General features: G+C 36.3%; 1 protein-coding gene across 9 annotated transcripts in view; it reads right to left on the reverse strand.

Moving 5' to 3' along the window:
* The window catches only part of LOC108606493 (CG43867), a 101453-nt gene that overhangs the window by 2855 nt on the left and 71602 nt on the right, over nucleotides 1-26996 (reverse strand). For 3 of the 9 annotated variants that reach the window (XM_017996641.1, XM_017996640.2, XM_017996642.2), the window contains exons 4-12: nucleotides 23162-23224; nucleotides 6785-8273; nucleotides 4403-4782; nucleotides 3921-4346; nucleotides 3572-3857; nucleotides 2393-2505; nucleotides 2117-2326; nucleotides 993-1088; nucleotides 426-767 (exon numbers count right to left, since the gene is read on the reverse strand). In XM_017996641.1, the coding sequence (XP_017852130.1) occupies nucleotides 426-767; nucleotides 993-1088; nucleotides 2117-2326; nucleotides 2393-2505; nucleotides 3572-3857; nucleotides 3921-4346; nucleotides 4403-4782; nucleotides 6785-8273; nucleotides 23162-23224 (3405 nt within the window). Of the gene's footprint in view, nucleotides 1-425; nucleotides 768-992; nucleotides 1089-2116; nucleotides 2327-2392; nucleotides 2506-3571; nucleotides 3858-3920; nucleotides 4347-4402; nucleotides 4783-6784; nucleotides 8274-19776; nucleotides 20051-23161; nucleotides 23225-26996 lie in introns of those variants that run through there. The other 6 variants (XM_017996643.2, XM_017996646.2, XM_017996645.2 and 3 more) reach the window with 6 other exon arrangements.

Below are 26996 nucleotides of genomic sequence, written 5' to 3' on the forward strand. Positions count from 1 at the left end.
TGTAAGTAAGAGTTGTAAGTGAAATTTATTAAGTATTTAATAAGAATTAATAAGATATTACAACCAAAAATTAAAATATTGTATTTAAGTAAATACTGCATAAATTTATATTATAAAATTATAAATGTCATTGTAAGTGAAATATCTTTAGGTATTTAATAAGAATTTATTAAAAATTACTTGCAAAAATTAAAATATTGTGAAAATTGTATTACTAAAATTATAAATGGAAATAAGTGAAGTATCTTTAAGTATTTAATAATTGTAATTGTAATTTCAATAGTTATACAAATTATAAGTGAAAAATATATTTTTATGTAATTCTTATTAAGCTCCAAAAATAAAATGTAATTAATTTACAAAATAATTAAAATTTTTGCATCCCTAACCTGATTGCTCTGTTCGTCTATTGACTGGGGACTTACCTGATAGGTGGCGTTCATCATGTGCACGGGTATGGCGTGTGGCAAGGAGTGATGATAGGGATTCTTGAGAAGAATGGAGAGCACTTCCATGCGCGATGGCTTCGTTTCGCGTCCGCCGTTCTTGAGCGTGCGCTCCAGGGCGCGTTCGCAGTAGGCGGCGTATTTGCCTGTCTCGGTTTTGGTGTCCGCATTGCGAGAGAGATGGAGCTTGAGGTACCAGAGCAGGCGACTGGACTTGGGCACGAAGAGCGAAACAGCCAGGGCGAGCAGTTGCCAGCCCTGAACGAAGCTGTAGGCGGGCGGATTGGACTTGCAGTCAATGATGGGCGTGGTTAGTGGCGCCTGTAAACGATTATAATAAAAATGTATAACAGTTATGACAAGTTTATGTTTAGTTTTTTAGGGGGGTTAGTATAACAGTTTTTCGTACGTTTCAAAGCGTTTTTACAATAAAAGAACTGAAAGCAAATTGGCAATTTACAATACAAGTTTGCAATTTATAACAGTTTGTCAATCAATCAATTCATCAATACCAACATCAAAGACAAGATCATTTCCCCCGCATACCTGAATCGATGTGGGCGAGCTGCCGTTGGCGTGAGCTTGGCCAGCCTGTTGGGTATCACATGTGAATAGGCTTTGGGTGGCGCACAAGAGTAGTTGCTGTAAATTGTTCACGTCGCGGTTCAGGTACAGTTACGTTCAGTGTTGGTTAACGTTGGGTAGAGATTTGGGTTTTTGAATTTGAGCAGACAACAAAATGAAAAACGGAATAGAAGAAAAGGCGAAAAGCATTTTGAGCTGATCAAAAATTTCTTGTTTTTTTTTTTTTTGTTTTGCTAACACATTTAAAAAAGCGCAAAAGTTTTTTTGTTTTTGTTAAATGAGTAAATATAAAAATGCGTAACACTTAACGTAAAAAAGACACAAGTTGATTCACACAGAAAGAGAAAAGTCAGCAGCAAAACAAAGTATAGAATAACAAGTTAGAAAACGCTAAAGTTTAACAACAATTTTATGCGTGTGTGTGTGTGTATATATCATATATACATATGTATGTGAGTCTTGATTTGTATATAACATACCTAAGCGTTTATTTTGTTTCAAATAATGTTATCGATAGCATCGATATAAGCTGTTTATGCAGCACGAAATTAAACTATCGCATGTAACGATAGTTTAACAGCTGCAGCGCTAAATTTACAGCAATTACTTTGAACACAATTAGTTTTGAAACATGTGTGTGTGTGTGTGTTTCAGTGTATGACAGTATGACAGTTATGGGGGAAATATATTGTCTTTTTTTTATATGACTACAAATAAAAATTGCAAATCTAAGTAACAAACATTTAAAGCTTAAATAGACAACAAGAGTTTACATGCAAATTGATTATTTATAGGTTATGTTGAATATAAAAGCGTTTGTAAGCTTTAAATTTGAAGCAGAGCTGCGAGTTTTGAATACAGAAATGAAGTAAGCTCCATTCTAGGAACTGTTATACGATACCTACAAGTATCTGAAGCTGTTCGAAAAGTTTTGATTGGGTGTAACATTTATTAATTCACATACATTGCAATTGTAATGAGAAGTTTGAAAGTGTTAGTTGGGTTTGGGTTGGGGTTGGGGGGTTACAACTAAAGGGTTACATTTAGAAGAAGAAGCATTGCAACTCAAAAAACAAAAAACTTACGCGCGTTTGCTTGCCCAGCTTCTTGTTTACCTGGACGCCGACACTTAGCTTTTGGCCCAGATGTCGGGACGTTTGCTTAATCAATATGCAAATCATTTCCGTTTGCAGTTCCGGCATGTCCAGACATTGCTGCAACGCATTCTGCGCCAGCACCACATGATAATCGATGCCAGGCTGATTGACAGCCACAGACATAAAAAGTTGTATGCTCTGTATCAAGTAAGATCAGAGGATTAGAGTTAATGAACATCAAATGCAACTGGTCTAACTTGTTACCTTGAATAGTTTAATGGCCTCCGGCTGCATCGCCTCCGTATGCAAGGACGAGAGGGGTGCACTAATTGTATCTTTGGTATGCAGCAGTATCGGATGACGCCAGAGCACGCAATCTAGCATTGAAAAAGATTGGATTAGATTCTTCAGATTTGTATACAATTTAGATGCTAGCTTAAGCTTTAGCTCTGCTATGTATGTGTATATTTAATATTTTGATATTTATATTTATCTATAATCAAAGATTAGCTAAGATTTAATGCATTTGCATTTAATTTAGTTGCTAGCTTAAGTCATCGCTCTATAGCTTTGATATAGTTCGTAGCAGCATCTAATAAATTTATAGAAATTTATAATAAAAGATTAAAACACCTTTGATCAATTTGAATATTGTAGCGAAAATAATTAAGATTAGATTTGAGCAATATGAATTTAATAATAGTTGCTAACTCGACACCTTAGCTATAGCTTTAATATAGTTTGTAATTGCATTTAAAATGGCATGGAAACATAAAAAATAAATAATAAAAGCGATTTATAATTATCTGGAATATACAATTTGATTTGATTCATTTGAATTTCATTAAGCTGCAAATTTAAGGCCTCGAGCTATGTTAATTCATTTATATTTATCTATAATAAAATATTAGATTCGATTATCAATTTGAATTTAATATTTATATATAGGTTAAGCTATAGAGCTTTAGTCCAGTTTGTATATAGATTTAATATTGCATAGAAACTTATAATAAAGAGATTTATATTTATCTATAAGAACAGACTTTAATATATATCCTAGTCTCCTTAACTCTTGAGTAATAGCTTTGATATAATAATATTAATATAGATTTCTATTTATCTATAAGCAAAGATTATAACAGATTTGAACTGATTGCTTGATTGATTTGAATTTAATAATAGCTGCTAGCTAAAGTTCTCGATTAGATTTAAACAGTTTGATTTTTATAATTTATAGATTCCAGCTTAAGGCTTTGAGCTTTAGCTTTGATATATGTTTGAGATATATATATAGAGATTTATATTTATCAGCTTTGACTTAATTTAGCTTCAGGGCTCGAGCTACAGCTTTAGTCGAGTTTGCTTTTATTATAGATTGAATTGAATGCTATTTAGAGTCGAGCTATAGCTTTAATCTAAATAAGTAAAGACTGCGATATTTACTTGGATCACCGTCGGTCTCCATGAGCTTCTGCACCAGCTGCTCGTACTGCGTGCCAGCACTTGGACCGCCACCCGATACGACAGTTAGATGATATAGCCAATTATCGCGCTCTGGCTTGCCGGCTAGTATCAAATACGTGGGACCCTGATGTGCTGGATAAATGGCGACAGTTAAACGCGCCTGACCATCCTGTCCGGCTTCCTCGCGCTCCTCAGAGTCCGAGTCCGAGACATGTTCGACTTCCTCAACGCGCGCATCGCGCATATTTATTTGTCCCAAAGGATTCTGTGCAAAGTCGTTTAAAATTGAGTTTGAGTTTGAGTTAGGAGTTGTGCCTGGGCCACTTACCGTTTCAGCTGGCGCTTTGAAGTAGAGAAACATTTTGCCCAGCAGCACGCACCAGCATTTCTTGGCATGACCATTCTTCACTTTGGTTACCCAGCCCTGCACCGTGGGCTTTTGATCATCGCGACTGAGCAGCAGCTTGGTGGCATTGCGACGTTGCACGTTTTGGAGCACGCGTATCCAATCATCCATGGTGGCATGTGAATCGGCGGTTAGATAGTAAACTTTCTTGCCTGTATCGATTTCGAATGTGGAGGCGCCTTCAGCGCGATTAATGCGGCATGCCTCATCCAATAAAATCTGCCCCTGCGGCTTGCGCTGCGCTGCATCGTGCTGACATTTCCAATAGTTCAGTTGGCCATTCTTTAAAACAAACCAGCGCTTGCGCCAGGTCTTTAGCTTGCCGCCCAGCTTGGCCAGATGGCCCATCTAACAGAAGCACATAAGAAATTATTTATAATAAATGCTAATTTATGGGCACAAACCTTTTCGAGCGATTCCAGCTTCTTGCTGGGCGAATCAACGTACGATTGACGCATCAGCAGCGATGGCATCGAGGCGTCCATGCATGTCGTCTCCGAGACGGCGTCTGGCGGCAGTGCGTAATCATCGGAGAGGCCTGATTCAAATGAAAGATCTGAAATTACTGTGCCACGCATGTCGGGGCGAGGGCGAGGGCGAGGGCATGGGCGTGCTTGGGGGCATGTTAACGTGCTCTGGGTTGTTGGCAATGTATGATGATAATAGTGTTGCTGTTGCTGTTGTTGTTGTCGTTGTGGAGTTTGTGGAGTGAGTGTTCGAGTGTAGACAGTTAGGCGAGTGGGAGTTGGTGAATCGGTTATTGGCATGTTGTTGATGTTGGCGACTGTTGGTGGTTGTTGGTTTGTTGTTTGGGTTAATTATGGTTATTTGCAATTGAATTGAATGATGGTGCGAGAGCGAGGACAAAGCGATAGATGCGCAAAAAATTTGTAACCCATATATTTTAGTTAGTTTAGTTAGAAAGTTAGTTCATTGACAGTTTAATTAATAAGGGCTGCAATATATAGTACAGTTGGCAAACGTCAGCGATATAGCATTTAATCGAAACTAAAGGGTTAGCAATAATATATACAATTTAAAACAATAAATTAATTCAAATAGTTTACAAACACAACAAAAAAAATTCCTAAAAATTGTTTATGCTTCATTTAGTTTAATGATTTCAAAAACTAAATTGTTTTGCAATGTGCATTGCCTTTTTTTTATAAACAATTTATATTGAGTTTAAAATTTGATGTAATTAAATAATATTGGTATTGTTATTATGCTGGCAGCTCGTTCACTGCATGCTTATTCACCAATTGCTGTATACTGTATATATAGTAAGTAATTAATATGTAAACAATTAAAGCTGCAGCTTAGTTGCACATAATATTATTATTTTTGCGCGCACTCACTTAACTTGCTTGTTTACTCGTCAACAGTCCAAACGAAACTGACCTACGTGCTTGTTTGCCCGCCAGCCTCACACACTTTGATCTAAGCGCAAGAACAGAAGCTAAGAGCGCAAGCAGCTCAGAGAGCTTAAGCAGCGCTGCTCGTATCGTTCGATCTCTTAGCGTTGCTGCTGCGACTGAAAGTGATGCGTCGCTGTTTTGTTGCTTAGAGAGCGTTCTAATGCGGGCGATGCCTTCTTTGATCTAAGTACACGAACAAAAGCTAAGAGCGCAAGCAGCTCAGGGAGCGTGAGCAGCAGTCGATGCTTGCTTGCCAGCGAGAGAGCAGCGCATCTGTGACTGAGCTAGAGGTGAACATAGATTCAAAACGAATAGAGTGAGAGCAAGCAAGCAGCAAAAAGGAAGCAGAAGCATAAGGAACCGAGGAGCACAATCCGTTACCTTATATTATTGTATTATGCTTGTATCGTTCGATCTCAGCGGCTGCTGCGACTGAAAGAGTTGCGTCGCTGCTTTGTTGCTTAGAGAGCGCTCTAAGGCGCGCGTTTTGTACGCACTTTGTGCAAGAACAAAGCTAAGAGCGCAAGCAGCTGAGGGAGCGTGGGCCGCAGTCAATAGCAAGTAGCTAGCGAGAGAGCAGCGCTTCTGCAACTGAGCTAGAGGCGTCGCTGCATTCATGGTAGAATAATACAAGGTAGCGGACTGCGCTCTTAGGTTACTTAGCTTCTTCTTCCTTTTTGCTGCTTTCTCGCTCTCGCTGTTTTCGTTTTGTATACGGTGTGAGCGGGAGCGAATGAAGCTAAGTACCCAAACACTCAAAGGAAGAGCGCAGTCCGCTACCTTGTATTATTGTATCATGGCTGCATTGTTACTTAGAGAGCGCTGATCGTCGCATGCAGCGGCTTGCCAGCGAGAGAGCAGCGCTGCTTTCGTTCGTATGCGTTCTCGATCGTTCCGAGATGCTGCTGCGACTAAATGAGAGCGTCGCTCTATGTGGATCGTACGATTGACTGGAGCTATAAATTAAAAAAGGCTGAAGGCTTTCTTTTCAAAAAATTACATATGCATATGTATATTAGAAACTAATCAGCGCAAATTAATTTGAATTTTATAAATCTTAAATGAGTTCTTAGGCAGAAAAATAGCTAATAAAACAATTTAAACTAAAGGGTTAGTTAACGATAAAACAAAACAACTTTAAATAATGTTATTAAAACGATTTTAAATTACTTTGTTAAAGAAAATGCTATTAACAGTTTTGGAAGCAAGGAAAGTGTAAGTTAGTTAATTAGTTAGTTGGTTAGTGTGGAGTGTGTAGGGATGGATGTCTAACGTTTGAGCTGCTGCATCTTTGGTGCTACCACGTGCTGAGGATTCAGACTAAGGGCAAAGCTGGGGGCGGGGCCGGGGGCATTTGGGTTTACATACCACGCGTTTTAGCATTCTTGGGTGACTCGGAGCCACTGCGCTTGGCTGGACTCAGGCTGCAAGAGGTCTTGAGGCTCTTCGAGGGACTGGAGGCGCTGCCCGAGGTGGAGGTCTCCGTGTTGTCGGTGCTAGCGGTGGAGTTATGCGAATTGTGGGTGAGCATGACGGCATTGTCCTCGCCATCGCTCGAATCGTCGCTGGAGTCGCCCGTAAAGGGCATGGAGCGAATCTGTGAGGCGCGTCCCTTGACTGTGGCATAGACCGGAACCGAAATATCACAGAAGCCGCCGCTGGCAGTTTGCTGCTGACGCGTCGGCGGCTGCGGAGTGCCTGGCGTCTGACCATCCTGTCCAGCGGCATGACCATGGCCATGGCCATGAGCATGGCCATGCGCATGGCGTGAGCGTCCATTGGAGAGCGTATTGGAGCGATGCTCATCTGGCGTGGCTTCGTTGCTGGCGGCGCTTTCGGCTGTGCTGCTGGTGCCGACGAGTCCATCGTTGGCCACCTGATAGATCTTGGCCTCCCAGCTGGGAAAGCGATGCAGTGGCGGTGTGGGTGGGCGTGGCACGCCCAGCTCACTGGTAGTAGTGGTGGTGCTGGCGGAATTGCCGCCGCTGCTGGCTGTCAAGCCGCCAGGATTGTTTTTCATCCAGGCCGGCAGCTTCTCGCACGAGGGCGTATAGATCTCGGCATAGTCATGCGCCGTATCCGTATCGGAGCTATCGGGGCGCGCATTGCTGCTGCTGCTGGCGCCGCCGCCGCCGCCCACTTGGCTGGCCGCCTTGCTGCTGATGCTGCTAAGCGGCGCCAGCGCTAAGCCATCGACGGCGGCCACCAGATTACGCTCGAGCTCTTGCGGCTCCATGGACAAATTGCGACGATGCTGATGATGCGGATAGGAGCTGGTGAGCGGTCGGCTTATGATCTCCTGCGGATCGAGACTCTCGCTGCGTCGTCGCGTCTCCGGCGTGCCGTGCGAGAAATCCTGCACATCCAGGCTCAGACTATTGCGCACTGGACCAACAATGCTGTGGCGCTGCGACTGATTGGCTATGTGATTCTTGAGCAGCTCCAGCTGTTGGTTGCACTTGATGTTCTGCTCGCGCAGCAGCTGATTCTGCTCCTCGAGATCGCGCAGCTTGTTGTTCACCCACTCCTTGATCTTGGCCGCCTTCGCCTCGATCTGACGCGCGTCGTGCAGTCGCAGCTGTCGTTGCTCCTCCACCTGTATCTCCAATGAGCTTATAGCCGCCGCCGAAGCGTCGTTACACACGCCGCTCGATCCTGTCAAGACGCTGGCAATGGCAGCAGCAGTTGCGGCAGCAGCAGCAGCCGATTGCTCTTGCTGTTGGTTCGAGCCGGAGATGGAGACGGAGCTGGAGACGGATGCTGAGCCGGAGCTCTGTTGAATATGCTGTGCTGGTTGCTGTGCTTGCTGTGTCTGGGGCCTGGGCCATTCACTTAGCCGCTGCTCCATAGCACGCACCTAAAAAATAAAAGCAAATAAATTTGATTAGCAATTTTTAAACAATATAAAAAAATGTAGTTATATATTAACTTAATTAATTGTTAACAAGCTGAGTCGATTAGGTTTAATTAATAATTTTTATGTTAAGATAGAAGAGTAAAAATATGTAAATTTATAATTTAATTATTAAAAAAATAGTTAATATAGATATAGTTAATATATCCATAAATTGCTCTATAACTTTTCGTAGAATTAATTTCCTTAGGTTTTCAAATTTATATTATTTATAAAGTTCATATCACTTTATCGACTTCTTGAACTACAATGACACCTTGAAATAATTGAAATTAATTCTACGAAAAGTTATTGAGCAATTTATGGATATAAAAAAGTTTTTAAGTAATTTTAATTAAAGCTAATTCACAAAATAAAATAATGAAAATAATCATTAAATAAATATATAAAATTAAATACTTATAATATTAAATGTAAAGAAATTAATTCTATTAATTAAATTAATTTATGTTTATATCCAATAATTTTATCAAGAATTAAGTAATGAGCAAAATAAAATAATAAGCAACAATATTAATTGATAAATAATGTATAAAAATAATAAACAAATTTGGCAAATCGAATTTTGGTTTAATTTTCGTACAGAGCCTTATATAGTCGCTTATGCTTGACTATAAATTTTTGTTGTTAAATTATTTGCAAATGTACCCACTGTACTTTTTTTTTAAATCGCATACTTATTGAGCCAACTGTCAAATGCAGTAAATGTAAGTGGGCACAGCTGAAGCTGTCAGGCCATAAAATGGAAGAGCGACGAAGTAGAGAGTGTGAGAGAAAAAGAGTAAAGCAAACTAGCGCCCAACTAACGTCTGGTGGGGAGTGCGGGGGGGAGTCGCACCAACATAAATCTCGCACATTACAGCTGCTTGCATTAACTGTAAGCTCCGAGCAGCGTCTAATACGACGCACAAATTGGTTTATGGTCAAAAAGGGTTGCAACAGCTGCCGGGAGAGAGCAAAAGAAATTCCAGACTACAGACAGAGCTGGAAAGCTGGCAAGCGAGACCAAAAACTATTTAAATATCAATTTGATGGAAATTTTCGCAAGAGACGCAATTCAAGAGCAAAAAAATAAAAATAGCAATGAATTGCAGGCAATTATTTCCATGCTCCAAAGCGTAGGTGAAAAGTTGAAATAAAAGAAGCAGAGAAGAGAGCGCAGATGACTAACGACAATGAGATGAGTCACTGCGCTGCCAGAGCAAAAAAGAAGAAGAGGCTATAGATTAATAATATGACATTTTTTCAAAGCATTTTTTATGTGCACAAATATGGAATGGAATTCAATTAATTTTTATTCAGTGCACCCTGGGGTTGACAAATTCCTTGCTACGAGTTTAGGGTGGGGGGAAATTAAACTTTGCATTAATCATAATCACCCCAATAGAAAAGTGAAAAAAATGTCTATAAAGAAATATTCTTTTATGTTGACAGTTAAAAGATAAAAGTATAACAAAATATTCATTTTTAATGACTAATGATTGAATATATTATTTAAAAAAATTTAGTTAATTGAGATGTATTTATTTCATTTCTAAAAACGTTCTTTCAATAAAAGTTAATAATGCAATAAGTTATTTTATTAAAGCCGAAAGCGTCGATTGCAGAGCAAATTTTTAGATTTGTAATAAGAAGAACTCTATGTTGAATAAACCCTATTCTGAGAAGAAAACTATAGATTAACAATATGGAATTTGTGCAATAATTTTGTATGCACTTTGAAAAGTGCAGACGACCCTCGGCTTGGCAAATTCCTTGCTAGAGGTGAGGACAGGGTGAAACTTCTTTGTCTGTATTAATCATAATCACTCCAATCGAAAAGTGACAGATAAAAGATAAAAGGATATACAAAATATTCTTTTATGATTAACAATGATGAATAAAAGAATATTGTTTATAAAAATTTAGTTATATGAGAATTTAGTATGTCGTCTCATGATGTTTCTGAATTTAATATATATATAAGTTAGTATTGATAGACTTGTGACATGGAATTTATTCAATTCAGACGACCCTCGGGTTGACAAATTCCCTGCTAAAGGGAAGGGTCTTAAATAATCACCCCACCAATCGGAAAGTGAACAAAATTATGAGAGTTAAAAGGTAAAAGTTAATATTCAAAGAAGTTATTTTTGATAGACTTGTAGTAACAAGGACAAGATAGATTAAGCATATGGAATCTATTCAATGCAGACGACCCTCTTTGTCTCTTACTTCTTTGTCTTTATCCATCTTAATCACAATCACCCCAGTTCGATATTGTTCCTTAGCATAAAGGAATATTTTGTATACATTGCAGCTTCGTTTCGTTTTGAATTCAAAGTTTATAATGCTTAAGTTATTTAATTATAGCCCAGCGCTAAATTTATAGACTTCTGATAACAGTGGCTGATTTAAGTAGCATTAGTTGCTTATCTTTGCATTAGCCTGATTCGCATTAGCTTTGCAGCCATTTACAACGGGAAGTTCTGTAGCGACAAACGGAGTGGGGGCAACAATTTGTTGCAGCAGCACTTTAGCGCACTCGCTCTTTCTCTTTCTAGCACTCTTAGTGTGCTGCCCACTTGGCTGGCAGGCTGAAACATCTTGTGGGGGCATTTACATGAACACGAACGTATAATCTGCGCCGTCTTTTGCGTTTTTCTTTTCTGACTTCTTAAGCGAACACACAGTCCACACACCCCACTCCCACTCTCTATCTCCCTCTCTCTCTCTCTGTTGAGTCTGCTCTGGCACACGCTGTTTTTGTCGACGTTTAATTTCGACGTCATGATTCCATTGTTATTTATAGTGAACAGCAGCGACAGCAGCAGCAGCAGCCACTCTAGACAACACTCCATAAATATAAATTGTGTGCACCCCCCCAACCCCCTTTCGCACACGTCTATGTCTGCACAGCGTTTAGCTTTAAGCCAAGTCCTGAAGCTGCTCAGATCGTTGCTGCAACGCATGAATTTTCTCATTTGAATCAATGTCAATATTTGCTGCATGTTTTGGCAGCTTGCGAAATTGAAAATCTGTTGCAAAATTATACGTGGCATATGCCCCAGCACTTCATCATCAGACTTTATATATATGTAAAAGCTTCTGCCTTGCTGCATTTTGTTGCAAAGTGTCACTTGTCTGTTGAAGTGTTGCACGCTAAGTTGACGTGTTGCATACTTTGTTGCGTCTGTTGCAAGTCCACAGCTGCACTTAATCAGTTTTCAGTGTTGGTAAACAAGCTTAGACGTGGTGTGCGAGGGGGGCAGGCAAAAGTTGTGAAACTTTTTCTGCTTTTCGCCAGACAATAAACTAAAACAAAAGTTTGTAATGCTGATAAAAGTTTTTGCTTTAAAACCAGACAAAGTCCATAACCCACACCCGGCCAGGGTTGCCACCCCACCCATTACTTCTAAGCAGCAGCTTCTTTTTACACTTTTAGCTGAAGTTGCGTTGTCCCTTTTTTTTAGCAGGCTAAGACTATGGGGAATACGAGCAGCAGTTTATTAATTAATGCGAAACTTTAAGCCAAAGACTAATTAATTGATTGATTAATAATATAAAATTATACATTAGCAAATATTCATTATGACGTTAACTATTATAGAAGAGGCTATGAAATAATATTGTGGTAATTTTTTTTTTGTATTTTAAATTAAATATGTTATAAAAACTAAAAATATAAATTAACAAAATTTCATTATTACTTTAACTATTAAAGTAGATGGTATGAAATAATATTATTATATTTTTTTAAGTTAAAAATTAATAAACTAACTATTTTTTTGCTATTTTATTTTTTATTTTTAAAGCTTTGGTACTCGTTTTGTCTTATGTTTTTTTAAATTAGGCTTGGAATTCAATAAATAATGTTGCAAATAAATTTTGACTAGTTTAGTTTTGTTAGTTTAAAAAAAATTGATTCACGCTGCTATAAAAATTTAATTTAAAATAAGACTTGGTAGCTTTGTTTATAATTGATGCATACTGAAATATATTAGATTATATTAGTTTGAAATCAGCTGCCTTTAGCTTTAGCTCCACTGTGCCTAGGCTTAAATAATTATTCTGTGCTGTTAACTTGGTAACTATTTAGCTTACGATTCAACAATTTCGTTTATTAAAAGTGTCTAAGACATGTCTGCAATTTATGATTTATTAAATTTGTCTCAAAAGTATGCTCAGCCCTTTGGAGAGGCTCTTGGCTGGCCTAAGTGTGTCCAGACAGACATTTTTGGCCACTCGAGGCATTCAACGTTAAAAGGCAAATAATGTGACCATAGCAACTGGCAGCGGGCGGAGGCGGAGGCGGGGGCGTGGCAGCCACTATGAGTCGGCAAAGTAAAGCAGGCGACAATTTTGCAACAAAAAGTTGCACACAAGTCAGCAAAGCCAAGCAAATGAGAAGATTAGAAGTCCAAAGTGAGCTGAGGGCGGGAGAGAGGGGTGGGTGGCGTTCGGAGGGAAGAGAGGGGCGGGGGGGTTTAGAAAAAAGTAGTTTGCAATATTATGGCTTGTGCATGTTTTTTTCTTTTCCTATCCAAGAAGTTATTGCCCTCCTCGTTGTGGACATTAATGCTCCAGTCATCGCCGAAAAATAAGGCCGTAGCTTATTTTCGCTGGAGTGACAGCAGTCCTCAAAAAATAGAGACAAATAACAGTTTAAAAGCCGCCAAATAATCAATGATCGACTAAATAAAATAGACACAAAAGTATATCTATATTATTAATCAAAGAGACACATCTAAGAACTAACCTGAAAAGAAATATAATTGTGGGGGCTGCTGAATCTCCTACTCGCTTCTCGCCCCGCGCTGCGGACACTCACATGCTCAATTGGTTAATTATGAAAAGGCGGATGTGAGGAGGGTGGGGGAGCGGGGGGGTCGGAAGCGGGGAAACCCACAAGCCTACAGCAAAGCCAATTGCTTTTGTCTGGCGTTCGTTTTTTTTTCTTTTTAAATTTATATCAAATTGAAAAAATTGCTGCTTTTTATAACAGAAAGTGCATTCAGAGTGTAAATTATATTATCTTATTATTTTTTATCGCAGCCCAAATCCAATTATAAAGTGATCCAGTTTTCTATTTTAATCCGGACTACTTTTATATTTGATCTATTATTTTTTCTATTTTAACTGTCCTTTCTTGTTATTATGTTTCTTCTTTTTTTTTTTTATTTATCTTTTTCTTCAAAAGACCTAAATACATATCTATTATTTTAGTATTTCTTTAAATTGGTTATTGTTGTTCATTTTTTTTTTTCTTTTTTAATTTAGAAAATATGAAAAATTGCTGCTTTTTATAACAGAAAGTGCATTCAGTTGTAAATTTCAATAGAACAAATGAGCAGGGGAGGTGGGAGGGTAAGGCATTTGTACATTATAAAAAGCTACAAATTATTGTTTAAAAGTTTGAAAGCTTGAAACATTGAATTCTAACTAATTCTTATTATAGCACTGCCTGCACTTTGAATGAGAAATTAAAATTTGTATTTAGTTAATTTTAAAGGTGCGCGACATTTCTTTAAAAATATAAAAATAATATAAAAAGTAAACAAAGTTTCAAACAATTACACAAAAAATTATAAGCTTATTTAAATTAAGAATATTAAAAACAATATTAAGTTATTATTAAATATTTCCAAACATTTTTGTGCTGACTAAGCTTAAAACTTTTTAAAAAATTGTTTAATAAAATGCACATTTAGTTTAAATTACAAATAATTACTGCAATATAATAAAAACCAAAAATATTGCACAAATTAATAAAAATATAGCATTTATTATATTAAACTCTACGCTCTAAGTTTAAGTAAATTAATAAAACATTATGCATAAATATATATAAAAAATTACACAGCTTTACTTATTGACAGCTTAATAGAAATAATATGACTCAACATTTGCTTAAGGCTCGTTCTCTTTCACTCTCTCTCTCTCTCTCTTCGATCAAAACTCACAGCTGCGAGCTCTTTGTCATTTTCTTAACAAAATTTAATAACAATTTAAGCATATATAATTAAAAGTTTTGCTTACATTTGCCAAAGCGCGTTCTTGCCTAGGGCTGCCATTTTAAGCGCTATATATATATATGTATATATGTACTATAGCTCAAGTGTTTTAAGATCGAAAGTACTAGAGTTCATTGGCAAAGCCCTTAGCGCTAAGGGTTGGGGGTTGAAATAGTCATAATTCGCGTTGGCCGCAGTATAAACCGGTTTGTTGTTGTTGCTACAACTGATACTAATGCCAGTGGTGGGCGTAGGGGGTTGTGATCGTAGCGTAGCGCTTAGGGTTGCTTTTTAACACTTTTGCCACACATACAAAAAATTAAAATAAAATATAATATTGTAAACAAAACAAACGCAAAGTTTAAGCGCTTTGTAAATTTTATTTTATGCGCAAACAGCCGTTAAAATTTAATTCTTTCCGACGCCGACGCGCGCGCTTCGAACTGCAGCGAAAGACTAAACCGGCTGCCTAAGCAGCAACTATAAAGTACCAAGCACACACACACGCACGCACGCACACACAATAGGGAAATTTTGTATGCCTTTGGTTTGTGCACTGGAGTTTGGGGGTAATTTATGTGCGCGCTGAGGGAAGTTTGTGACTTGCAAGGGGCAAAGGCAATATGTTTATGCATTTGTTGCTATTACATTTTATATTTATTTATTCATGCCTAGACAGGTAATTCATCTGCAGCGCTTTGGTATATAGAGGGTTAAGCATATAAGTTAAACATTTAATATATGCAACTTGAGCTTGAAGTTAAGCAAATGCAGCAAAGGAAATAAATATTCGATATATAAATAATAATTTATTTATTTTAATTGTAGCCTGGAATTAAATTCTATGGTACAATTGGTATAGCCAGAGCAACAAAGATGTATAAATAATAATAAATAATATATAAATAATAAAAAGCATATGCATATTAAAAATGATATAATTATAATATAATATTAAAAAACGTGTCATATATAAATAATAAAAAGCGCATGCGTTTTAAAATTTATAAAAAGATTATTTTTAATTATTTCTGTTAATTGTAAGTTGCTTAATTTTTAAATAAAAAAATAAGCTGCCAATTTTTTTCTTTCAATTTGGGTTGCAAATAAAATATTATTACGCAAAACCAACATTAAAACTATTAAAATTAATACACATTATATTTTAAGTTTTATTTTGCAATTTTTAACTAAAATAAAAATTATTTTATGCATTAGAATTGACTTTGCAGCAGAATTTTTGTATATTTGCCACTTTCCCAAAATGTAGTGCAGCTATATTGATGATTTCGATTAAAAACCATTACTGGGCAATAAGTTTTCGAGCGAAACTTTAAGTGCTAGAGAGCAATAAATTGATGGGGAAAACGTGACCGAGACAAAGTTTGTACCTGGTGTCAATGACTGGAGCTGGAGCTGGAGCTGAAGCTGGATATGCATGCCAGGAACTGAACATTAAATAGGGCTAGAGCGTCACGATGGCTTTGCTTTGCTGTCTGTTTGTCTTAAGCAAACATCACACACACACAGAGAGAATGGGGTCGCCATAGAGAGAGAGCTGGAGCAGAGAGGCTTAGAATGCATGTCAGTTGTCAGATTATGTGTCGGAACAGGAGCAGCAGCTACTCTACTCGCATAATATATCTTTTGAACACAGACAGACAGACAGACAGACAGACAGACAAACATGTGTTGCTCCTGTTCTTGCTCCTTGCCAGGGGTAGCAATTTCTTCCTCTTCTTCTGTTTTTTTTTTGGTCATTGGCAATTATAAATGTACATGCCATAGACTTGACATGTGAGCGTGTTGTTCTTGAGCTTTCAGCTGATTGCTTGCTGCTGCGGTTGTGCCAACAACAATTTGTTTGATTAATATAGTGAAATAAATAAAATCATATGGGGCATAGTCGACAGCTCAAGTAGCCCCCAGTAGTCAATAGAAAAAGTAAAATGGTTTCGAAATCGAATGTGCACTTCGATTGAATTTAATAATTTAATTTGTCTTTTAGCTTAAAATAATAGTTTATTTAATTTTGTATTACAGCTAAGCTTTGAAAATATTATATAATTCGAATACTGACTTCGAAATTGTTGCTCGTAAATAATTTAATATGTACTCCAACTCGAAGTAAGTTTAAATTTTAATACAACATTACAGGTAAAGCTTGAAAATATTCTCATAATTCGAATACTCACTTCGAAATGATCGCAAGATTTGTCGCTAATGCTCGAAATTCGTTTAATATTAATTCGAACTCGAAGTAAATTTAAATTTAATATTAATCGTCACAGTTAAGGGTTAAAAATATTCTCATAATTCGAATACTGACTTCGAAATGAGCGCACGAATTGTTGCAAATGCTGGAAAATAGTTTAATATGAATTCGAACTCAAAGTAAGTTTAAATTTCATATTTAAAATGATGCGTAAAGTTAGCTGTTCGTCTTTTTTGGCGATAACTTTTAGATAATTCAAATACTAACTTCGAAATGACCACAAGATTTAACGCTAATGCTTGAAATTAGTTGAATATAAATTCGAACTTGCACTAAGTTTAAATTCGAAACTACTGAATATATAATTTTTTCGATTTTAGTTCTTTGGCAGCAAATTTCCCTAGCAAGCAAAATATCTTAAACAAGCTTCAATTTTTTAAGCCTTTCCTCCTGACAGATAAGACCCTTTGTACTTTTTGAACAGAGTCCAAGGAGCAACAGCAGCCAACAGGATAAACTCAGGCGCCAACGTATGATGATGAGTCAGTTTCATTGTCATGCGCTCAGCATTGATCGAAGTTTGTTTGTCTAGACGCAATGGAGCGACTCTGGCTGCTGGCCAAAATACAAACTCCATAAAAATCCTTTTTGAATATTGTAGTTGCAACATAACCTAATTACAAAGTTGCATGCCCCTTTTTTTGTTGATGCACTGCAGCAGCGAAAGCGAAAGAGAGTGAGAGACAGCGACAGCAATTTGTATGTGGTGGGACTTTTTTTGCTATTTTTAAATACAAATATTAATGTGGGGGCACACAAATGATGTCGTCGACTGTTTTTGATGAGTTTTTAAATAAATAAAAGCAGCAACAGCAGCAGCCGAGCTGAGCACTTAAAACCAAAGGCATAAAAATGCATTAGATTTTCTTCAAAATGTGCAACGTTGCCAACAGTGGGGCAAGGGGCAAGCGGCATGTAGCAGTGGCGCCGTGTCTAGTACGCCTGCACTTTGATGACGGATGTATGCTTCATTAATTTAACTAAGGCACAAGCTACAGAAGAAGAAGAACACAAAGTTATGGCAACAAACTCTTTGTATTCATTCGAACTGCAGTCACGCTCTCTGCACAATAAATAGATAAATTTATAAACTATTTCTTCATTAATATATGTATATGTTTTTTTCTTCTTTTTAGTGAAAACTTTTACTTTGAGCTGACAACACGCACACGCTAAAGATGGAAGCGAATCGAGACACGAACTGGGCAAGAAATAAATATAATATATATATAATATAAAATAATAAAAATTTATAAAAAATAATTTAAAATAAACTAATTAATATTGAATTATTTATTAATAATTGTGGTAATTGCTGATTAGTAGTAATAATAACAATAATTTAAAATAAACTAACTACTTATGCATTTTATATTGTATTATTTTATTGACTATGTTTTAATAATTGTGGTAATTGTGGTAGTAATTCTAATACTAATTGAATTCTAACTCTGTAATTTAACTGCTATAATTATAAACAACAAATAGATAAATTTATCGTATGTAGATTGTGTAAGAGTATGAATATACTTAATGCTCATTGTTTATTTCTTTTTCTTTTTAGTGAAAACTTTTACTTTGAGACACGAACTGGGCACGAAATAAATATCTAAGGCCCATTCCAGGCGCGAGCCGATACAAAAATAAAATATGACTAATAGAAAATTATAAAAATTAATATCAAAATAATCTTAAGTAATCTGACTAAGTAGTCAAATGTAAGTACATATTCTGTTTTGTATTCTTCTTTTTTGACTATTTTTTAATAATTGTTTAGAACTATATAATATAGAACTTTGATAATATTACAAACATAATTTAGCTTATTAGTAATTATAATTATAATAAAAGTCATCATTGTATCAATCGATATAAAAATGTTAGCTCGTTGCTTTTCAAATTTTGTCGCTTAGTTTATTCTTTAAGGAATCTCGCGTATCGTTTCCCGTTCGTGTCACGTGCCCATCTCTATCACGCCCATACGTTATAAGTCTTTTGCTTGTTTGAACCTAATCAATTTTGCTTGTTGATGAATTGAGATATTGAGAGATCAGTACAATGGGCAAATGTTTATGGCATAGCGCGCCTTAGCAACTGCCATAGACATAATTCAACAGTCGCTCGCTCGCCCGCTCATCTTTCATCAGCTGCCCAAAGAGCCGGCAAAAGCAATCAATAAGCTGCACTTGCACTTGCCACATGCTGCCCTCGTTGCACGTTAATTGATTTGTGCAGCATTTGTTTTGTTTACTTGATTGACGCCCCACACAACAAAAGCGACAACCGCTAAGAAATAATTGGAAAATGCCACGCAAATGGAATTTAATCTATGACATAGTAAACGATTTGTTATTAAATATAAAAATTAGCAAGAATTTGTTTGATAACGCAGACGGAATAGAAATTATTATTATGTATATAATGATATTAAAGTTTAGTTTCTAGAACTCTTTGAAAAATGTTTTTAGGTTATAATTATTATAAATTATTTATATTATTTTTATACTATATTTTTCATGTTAAGCTTCAAGTCTTGAAGCTTATTTAGTATAGCGCTTTATACATACAAAATTGTGTTCGATGTTAGCTCTGATTACGCTTAGTTTGAAAATTGAGACTTTATCCTATTCTATCATATCCTATTTTTTATTTAGTTTCAACAAAAATGTTTTAAGCTGCTGAGTATTATTTTTCAATTTATGTTTATGTAGTTATAATTCTATTATTAATTTTCAACTTTATGTCTTAAAGTTTATTGAGGGCTATAGACTTTTATCTTCGATTTCGTTTATTTTTTAAATATTTTTATTTTGAAAAGAGCATAACAGTCTTCTAGTTTAGCTTAAACAGCAACTGCAAAAATGTTTTAAGCTTTTGCTTTTTTTTGTTATTTTAAATTTATATGCTTGATATATATATAAATTTTGCAGTTTATATATTAAAGTTTATTTAGTTTTATAGATTTGTAACTTTGAGTTCGATTTATTTGAAAACTAGAAAACCCTTCAAATAAAAATGTATATAGTTAATTAAAGAGTTTTTTTTCAATTCTAGCAACTCTATTTCATTTAGAAAATTACTATAATTCATATATAGCTATTATTATATTATTAATATTTTTTTCTAGGCTTTTTAACTGCCAGAGATTCGTTCGATTTATTTTTCTTTAAGCGCTCACCTTCTTCCTATAGTTATCCATTCAATAAACTTTATGCGTTGCAACTTTTCGAATTGAAGCACTTGAGTATTCGTTGTAGTAAATTTCGTTGTCTTAGTACATTGGTAATTGGACTAGAGTATGCCAACATAAATAGCTGAGGGGCAGGAAGGGTATTCGTAGTCGTATGCGTGCATCGAATGCGTTTCATTTTGGCTGCTGTGGCGACGACGACGACGACGACAGTGGCAGCAAAATTAAGTGAACTGCATTTTGTTGTTGCGATTGTTGTTGTTGGCATTTTAGGCAGCAGCAGCAGCAGCGGCGGCGGCGGCGGCAGCAATAATTGTTGCTAAGCATGTTACTTATAATATAATTAAATAATTTAGCTAAAGTTGTTTGTTTGCAGCTGATAAATGGACGTTTGAACTTTGTGTATGGCTTTTGATATGTTGTGTAATTTATTGAAAGCAAAATGTTAGCTACATTGTTTAATAAACAATAAGCACACACACACACGGACACACACACACGCGCGTTTTGTTGCCTTTTTGTCTTTTAGCTTTAGCTTGCTTTGCTTATTCGTCTGCTTGCTTCTTTGCTTGTTTGCCAGTCAGCTGTCATTGACATGTGCGTGGCGCTCTCTGGCGCTCTCTTAAACCGGCTGCTGCTGCTTGCGGCTCTCTCACGCTCTTACGCTCGCGCTCTCCCGCTTGCACGCAGGCAAAGGGTGGGCAACGCGTTGTAATAAATGCGAATGAATTTTATTTAATTTCATTTGCCATTTTTTTTGTTGTTGTATATTGCAATTTTTAATTTATAAAGTCTTGCAGCATATAAAATTATTTAATTATATAAACACACACACACACACGCGCGCGCGTTAGTATGTGTTTGTATTTTGTGGTTTTAATCAATTTAATTTGCTAGCAATGGTTGGCAGTTTGTTTATTGTTTATTTATTTAAATGTAACTTATATTATTTATTGTTTAAGTTTCGTTGCACATTGCGCGCCTTTTATTATGCACTAAAAAAATTTGTTGGCTTCATTTGTATTTACACACACACAAACAAACAGGCAATTGCAACACACACACACACACATGTGTGTTTGCTTTTGTTAACTAAGCAAGCGCATTTTGTTGTATTGAGTTTTAATTATTGTTGCTGCTTTTATTGTTGTATAGTTTAAACAAATTGCCAATTTAGTTGTCAGCAGCAGTAGCAGCAGCAGCAGCTACAAGTCTTCCTTTTGCACAACTTTTGCGCTCTACGCTTTGTTACGCTACTTCGCCTTTCGCTTTGCTTTTCACAATCGCATTCGTAGCGTCAAGTCGAGTCGTTCAGCTTTGTTCGCTCGGTGGTTGTTTTGCTCGCTAACTTGTCGCTCTCTCTCTTTCTTTTTCATGCCTTGCTTCGCATGCTTCTTCTTTGGCGCTCTCTCTCTCTCTCTCTCTCTCTCTTGAGGCTTGAGTCGACGACGCTCATTAAATGCTCGCCTTAAATATTTCATAATATGTACAAGTTCCACACAATATACAAAAATGCACGACGCTCTCGCGTATGCTATTGCTGTCTCGCTCACTCGCTCGCTTAACAACCCCCTGGCTGGCAAAAAGTGTTACAGTTATTTTACGTGCACTTTTATGTGTTTTCCAGCACTGTATTCCATGCGCTTCTAAGTATGCAACAAAAAGCATTCACCAGCTGATTGAAAAGCATTGCAAATGCAACAAGCTCGCTCTCGTCCTCTCCCCGCACTTTGCCTGCACTATGGTCAATTTGGCTACTTTTAGTGCACGTCAACTGCAAACTGCTTAGCCTTCGTACCAAAATGGGCGTGGCAGCGCATTTAAATAGCAATATGTTAACCAATTGATTTTTTGCCAAAATTCTTCTAGTACAAAAAATTTTATTTGTCAAAAAAGGTTGGAAATTTCTTTATAAAAAAAAGACGTAAGCCAAATTTTTAATACTTTTCTTCTACTTTTCTCCAGTTACAGAGTCAACAGCACTGTTAAAGTCTCGTCGTCCTTTAAGACGCTTAGAGGGACGCAAAAGCGATTGGAACGTCGATAAGAAACGCCCAAACATCAGTTGCTTATATGGCGACTGTAGGTTTGGACTCCTCAAATTAATAATAATTTAATCTTATTATATATATATATGTATATGTATAATCTGTAACTGTATTAAGCTACATAATAGGCTTGCCTAACAAACGATATTGAAATTTAAAGTATTATCAAAGTATCTAATAAGTTTATATGTCATTGTAATTAATACTGAGTATTTAATCCTTTATGTTAACACCTTCAATTATATTTAATGCCACAAAACATTGACCAAATCACCCATAGTGCAATCTAATTGCTGATAATGGAGCATAAAGTTTTAATGAGATTTTTTAGAGCAGAATTAATTGAATTCTGTCGCATTTATAAAGAAGTTGCTAATGTAGAGCAGTTAATATTTAAATTCGAAATTAAACTCAACAAATTGAAGCTTAAGAAGTGAAGACGTGCAACAATTTGATGGCTTAGCAGCGTCTAATTGCAACTAAGCCCAACCCCAACACACAGGCAACTCATTAAACATTATACTATCTGGTTTGCAGATAGTTAACATTCCGTAAATTTAATTCTCGGCTACAAACAAAGGCAGCAAACGTTCAATTTGTCACGGGGGTTGCCGCGCACACACACAGGGGCGTAGTGCAAGTGGTAGGGGTGGGAACTGATTTTTTTTTTTATCATTTAACTTTTGCTATGCCACGCAGCATTGACTTCAAATGCAGCAATTTGTTGGCCCCCACTGCCGCGCAAAGTGACGCCCATGGTAACAGGATGTGTGTGTGTGTGTGTGTGGCTTTAAGCAAGACACAGTCGAGAGATAAGCCTGCCTTGGTATCGTATTTGGGGAGTGTTGTGTGTGCTGCTGCTGCTGTAAACCCCCGGAAAGCCTCTGGGGTCTGGTTAATGCAAACAATGCTCATTTGATTTTGAAAATTGCGGGCAAGGGGCGGCAGCCAGCCAGTGTGGCATAAACAGAGGGTAGTTTTAGTGTATGTGGGTGTATGTGGGTGGCTGGTTGGGTAAAGGGACTAAGTTGTCGTTTGCCAAAAGCCCAGCATCAGTTGCAACCGCACGTACTTGAAATTCGTGCAAGGACTGCGAGTACGCAGTGTTGCATTAATGTGTATTTCCGCACTCCTGAACGGAAGTCGATTTATGTATTGTATATACCGAACAATTTGTTTGGTTTGTCTCTTGTTGTTTGCCCACAAAAAAATTGCAAGCGGACTGACTGTCAGACTTTTAATGAAGAGCATGGCGCGGCGCGGCGCTCTGTAATTTCGCATCTATGGCTAAAGGCTAAAGGTTTGTCATTCATTTAATGTCTTACCTTATCTTCAGCTTCCTCGGCGCGCTCTTCCGCTTCAATGACGCGCTGTTCGAGCTCCGTTAGCTGCAAAAGTTGATAATAAAGATAAGAGCGTTGGTTAAAAGATAAGAGCAGAGCTTATAAGAAATGCCATAAAATGTCATTAATATATATAATATAACGATATACGTTTATTTTTATTATTTATTAACTTTAGTTAGCCTGCAATATGAAATTCCAAGCTTAGTCAAGTTTCCTTAGCTGCGCTCGCAACCTTTTAGCGCAGACAACTACCAAACGCGCGCTTAATGGCAATACAAATTTCCCTGTATTACTTTCGCTTGCTCTCTATTGAATGTTTGCCTTTATTAAAGTCAACATGCCAATCAATCTTGGGGGAAATCATGTGCGATTTGCGGTTAGTACGGCCTAATGGCTTAAATTCTTAAAACTCATAGCTTGAGCCTAAGCCCAAAGACACTAAAGACTACGCACATCAGTTTAAATTGCAATTTGGGCTGACAGCCCACAGCCACTTAGAGCAACCCACCACCACCACCACCAACAGCACCACCCACTTGAAAACCAAAACCAATCTGCTGCTGCTGCTTGCCACAAAAAGAGAAAAAAAACTTGTCAAAGGCAAAGCAACTGGAGGCGTTTGGCTTACGGCTTTAGGGTTATGACAGTGACCAAGGCAAGCGGATATACTAATCTCGTACTCTTAACTGCTTTCAATGGTTTGGCCATTAGCAAGCCTATAACGGAAATGAGTCTCAGCATTGCCCAGTGCGTTTACATTCGCCTCCTTTTTTGGCCACGAGGGGCGTTCTATCAATTAATCATTACACAGCGAGCTGAGGGTAGCAGCAAGAACTTTATCTGTTTGCTTTTGTTATTTGAGTGCATTAATTTCCGCTTCAAGTTGAAGTTGAACTTGGCAGCGATTGATGAACGTCAAATAATAAGCTTATGATGTATTGATCCATTTATACTTAATTATAATAATATATTTAATGTATTAATATTAAAGAAAAGTCAAAAGTTATTTTGTAATAACATTAATTTGCTTTTACTGCTTGCATTTGAATTAAAGCTTAAAATTTGTTACCATTATTTTATGCCCTGTATTTAATTATACCCCAACTAGTGCGCAGGTAAACAGTTAAGCAGCAGTTTATATTAAATTAAGCTACTTTTTCAACAATTTGGAACCAACTTGTGCCATTCGATTTGACTCTTGCCACATGTTTTAAGCCAAGAGCAGTTAACCAAGTTAGTCTGCGTCATGTACAGCGCGCCAGGCACGCTCAGCACAGCTCAGTAGCCAATCCTATATAAGATTCAACACTTTGTCTGCCCAACAGTTGCCAATCATCAATTGAGATGTGCACAAAGCTGCGCAAACTTTTCAGTTGCATTCGTACGCTGGATCAACGCGAATCGGATGATCAGGATACGTATGAGAGTCATGGTGCTTTGGATGAAGCAGATCATTGCTTGCATGCAATGGGACGCAAGTCAATGTTCTTGCAACGACGTCGCATCAGCAAGCCAACAACAGCGCCACCCCCGCCGCCGCCGCCGCCGCCACTGCCTTTGCCTTTGCCAGTGCCCGAGCTGAGCTCGAGACGTTCGCTAACTTCGCTGGAGCAATTCTAAGCGGCCAAATCTTAGCAAGAAAATTCAGCAAACTTAGCAACATTTATAGCTTTGTTATTCAAAACAAATAAGCACAAAATATTCAAAACAAAACTGCAAAACTTTGCTATAAAATTTAATTTATAATCAACTTAAGCAGCAGCTTCATAGTTTTGTCATTATAAATAAATAAGCATTTTGCAATTGATAAAAAATATAAAAAAATTATTTGAATTATATTATATTTATAGCTGTTAATTTGAAACTTTATTTATAAATACCCTAACATTATATAAATAACAATTACTTTTAATTTTATTAGCAAATTCCAAAATATTGTATCAAATATTTGTCATTCTAAATAAAAATAAATAATAATAAAAATTATATGAAAAAAGTCTTAATAAGAAAGTTAGCTGCTAATTTGAAACTTTACTATCAAATTGCCTTACTTTATTTTAATATTATATTAATAATTTAATTTTATTAGCGTATGCCAAATTATTTTAGCAAAATTATATTAATTGTTATTCACATAATATTAAAATAAAGCAAAGAAATTTGTTAATAAAGTTACAAATTAGCAGCTAAGTTTTTAATATAATATTAAACATTGATTTTGTAACAATATTTTTGAGTACGCTAATAAAATTAAAATTATTGCAGCAACAAAAATATTTTTTGCTGCTTATTTTACTTTTGTTTATATAAAAGCAGTTCAAAGTAATATAAATGCAAGTTATTGTTTATAATAACAAAAATCTGTTTATATGAGACACAATAAAAAATAAATAACAATATATATATATATATATATGCGCTCAAATCAACTCACATAAAAATTTGCGGTGTCTAAAATAATGAATGTGTAAATAATAAATAATTTCACATGTCGCTGCATTTTATTATAGCAAATTGCGCAAACAACATAAGTAGTCTAATTAAAATTAGTCGCTTGATTGCCCATTAGTAAATTAGCCTACTAATATGCTAAATAATCAGCTCTGGCAAACGTGGATCATCATAGCCATAGCCATCATCATCAGCATCAGCATCAGCATCATCAGCCTTAGCTAGTTCCACCATTGGCTGCACATTGTTGACTGACATGTCCTGTGTGGCTTGTGCGATGTCCTTGTTATTGAAACTGCTAATTATATAAGTTGTTGGCGATCTGCGACAATTGAAAATGCCGCGTAGAAATGAGAGCAGTAAGTTGGCCATAGTCAAGCAATGGCCACGGCATACTAAACTAACTTTTATACAAACCAACGAGTCAGCCCAGCCCACACTATATAAACAGTTGTTACTTAGAAAACAGCGGATTAATTTAAGTAGCCAGCTGCAGTTGTCAGCTGCTTTGCGTTGAAATAAACAACAAATCAAAGCATACAAATTTTTTGTTTATAAACAAAGTCAACTTTGGCTACTTTTAAATGCATTAAGCTAAAGCCTAATTTGCATTTCATTTAATTAGTAATTTAATTTATATAAATTACATACATTAATTTACATTACATTAATTTGTATAAATAAAATAAATTGCGTAATTTTTAGTATAAAAAATATACAAAAATTATTGCGCAGCTTTTATGCTAAAAGTTGTAAATAAAAAACTGCAGAGTGCCTTCTATTTTGCTCAAGCTCAATTAATAATTAAACTAAGGAAAGAAATTTGTGCTAAAATTTGCAAACTTTGAAGATTTATTTGAGCATAAAATTTGCGAATTCAATGCGTTAAAAGGCTCACTTTAATATTGTGTATAAATAAAAGGCTACACCCTAATATACACTCAAGCACACTTTACATTTAAATGAGCAGTTTCTGTCGATTTTATGTTAAAATGAAATCACTTGTTGTGTAAAACAGCGAGCAACAGACAGATATGAAATTGCATTATGCAAATGCTTGTTACTGTTGAATCTCACATATATATATATATATAACTATAATGCACTTTAATGCATTTAATGTGTACATCAATTTGTATGCTTATAAATAAATGTAAATGAAATCAACACGCTGTGCTTAATTTGAATTAATATTGCGTGATTATGCGCCCAGCTATGTGTAAATATGTTAAATATAAACAAACAAGCAAATAAACATTAATATCGAATATCCAATTAGCGATGCGCAAGGCTTTGCTGTAAATGTTGCAGAAAATTTTAAACAGTAACAAGCTTAAAGTTTTTATTGAGCAAAATAGATTGC

This window comes from Drosophila busckii, chromosome X (genome assembly GCF_011750605.1).
Source record: "Drosophila busckii strain San Diego stock center, stock number 13000-0081.31 chromosome X, ASM1175060v1, whole genome shotgun sequence".
Lineage (NCBI taxonomy): Eukaryota > Metazoa > Arthropoda > Insecta > Diptera > Drosophilidae > Drosophila > Drosophila busckii.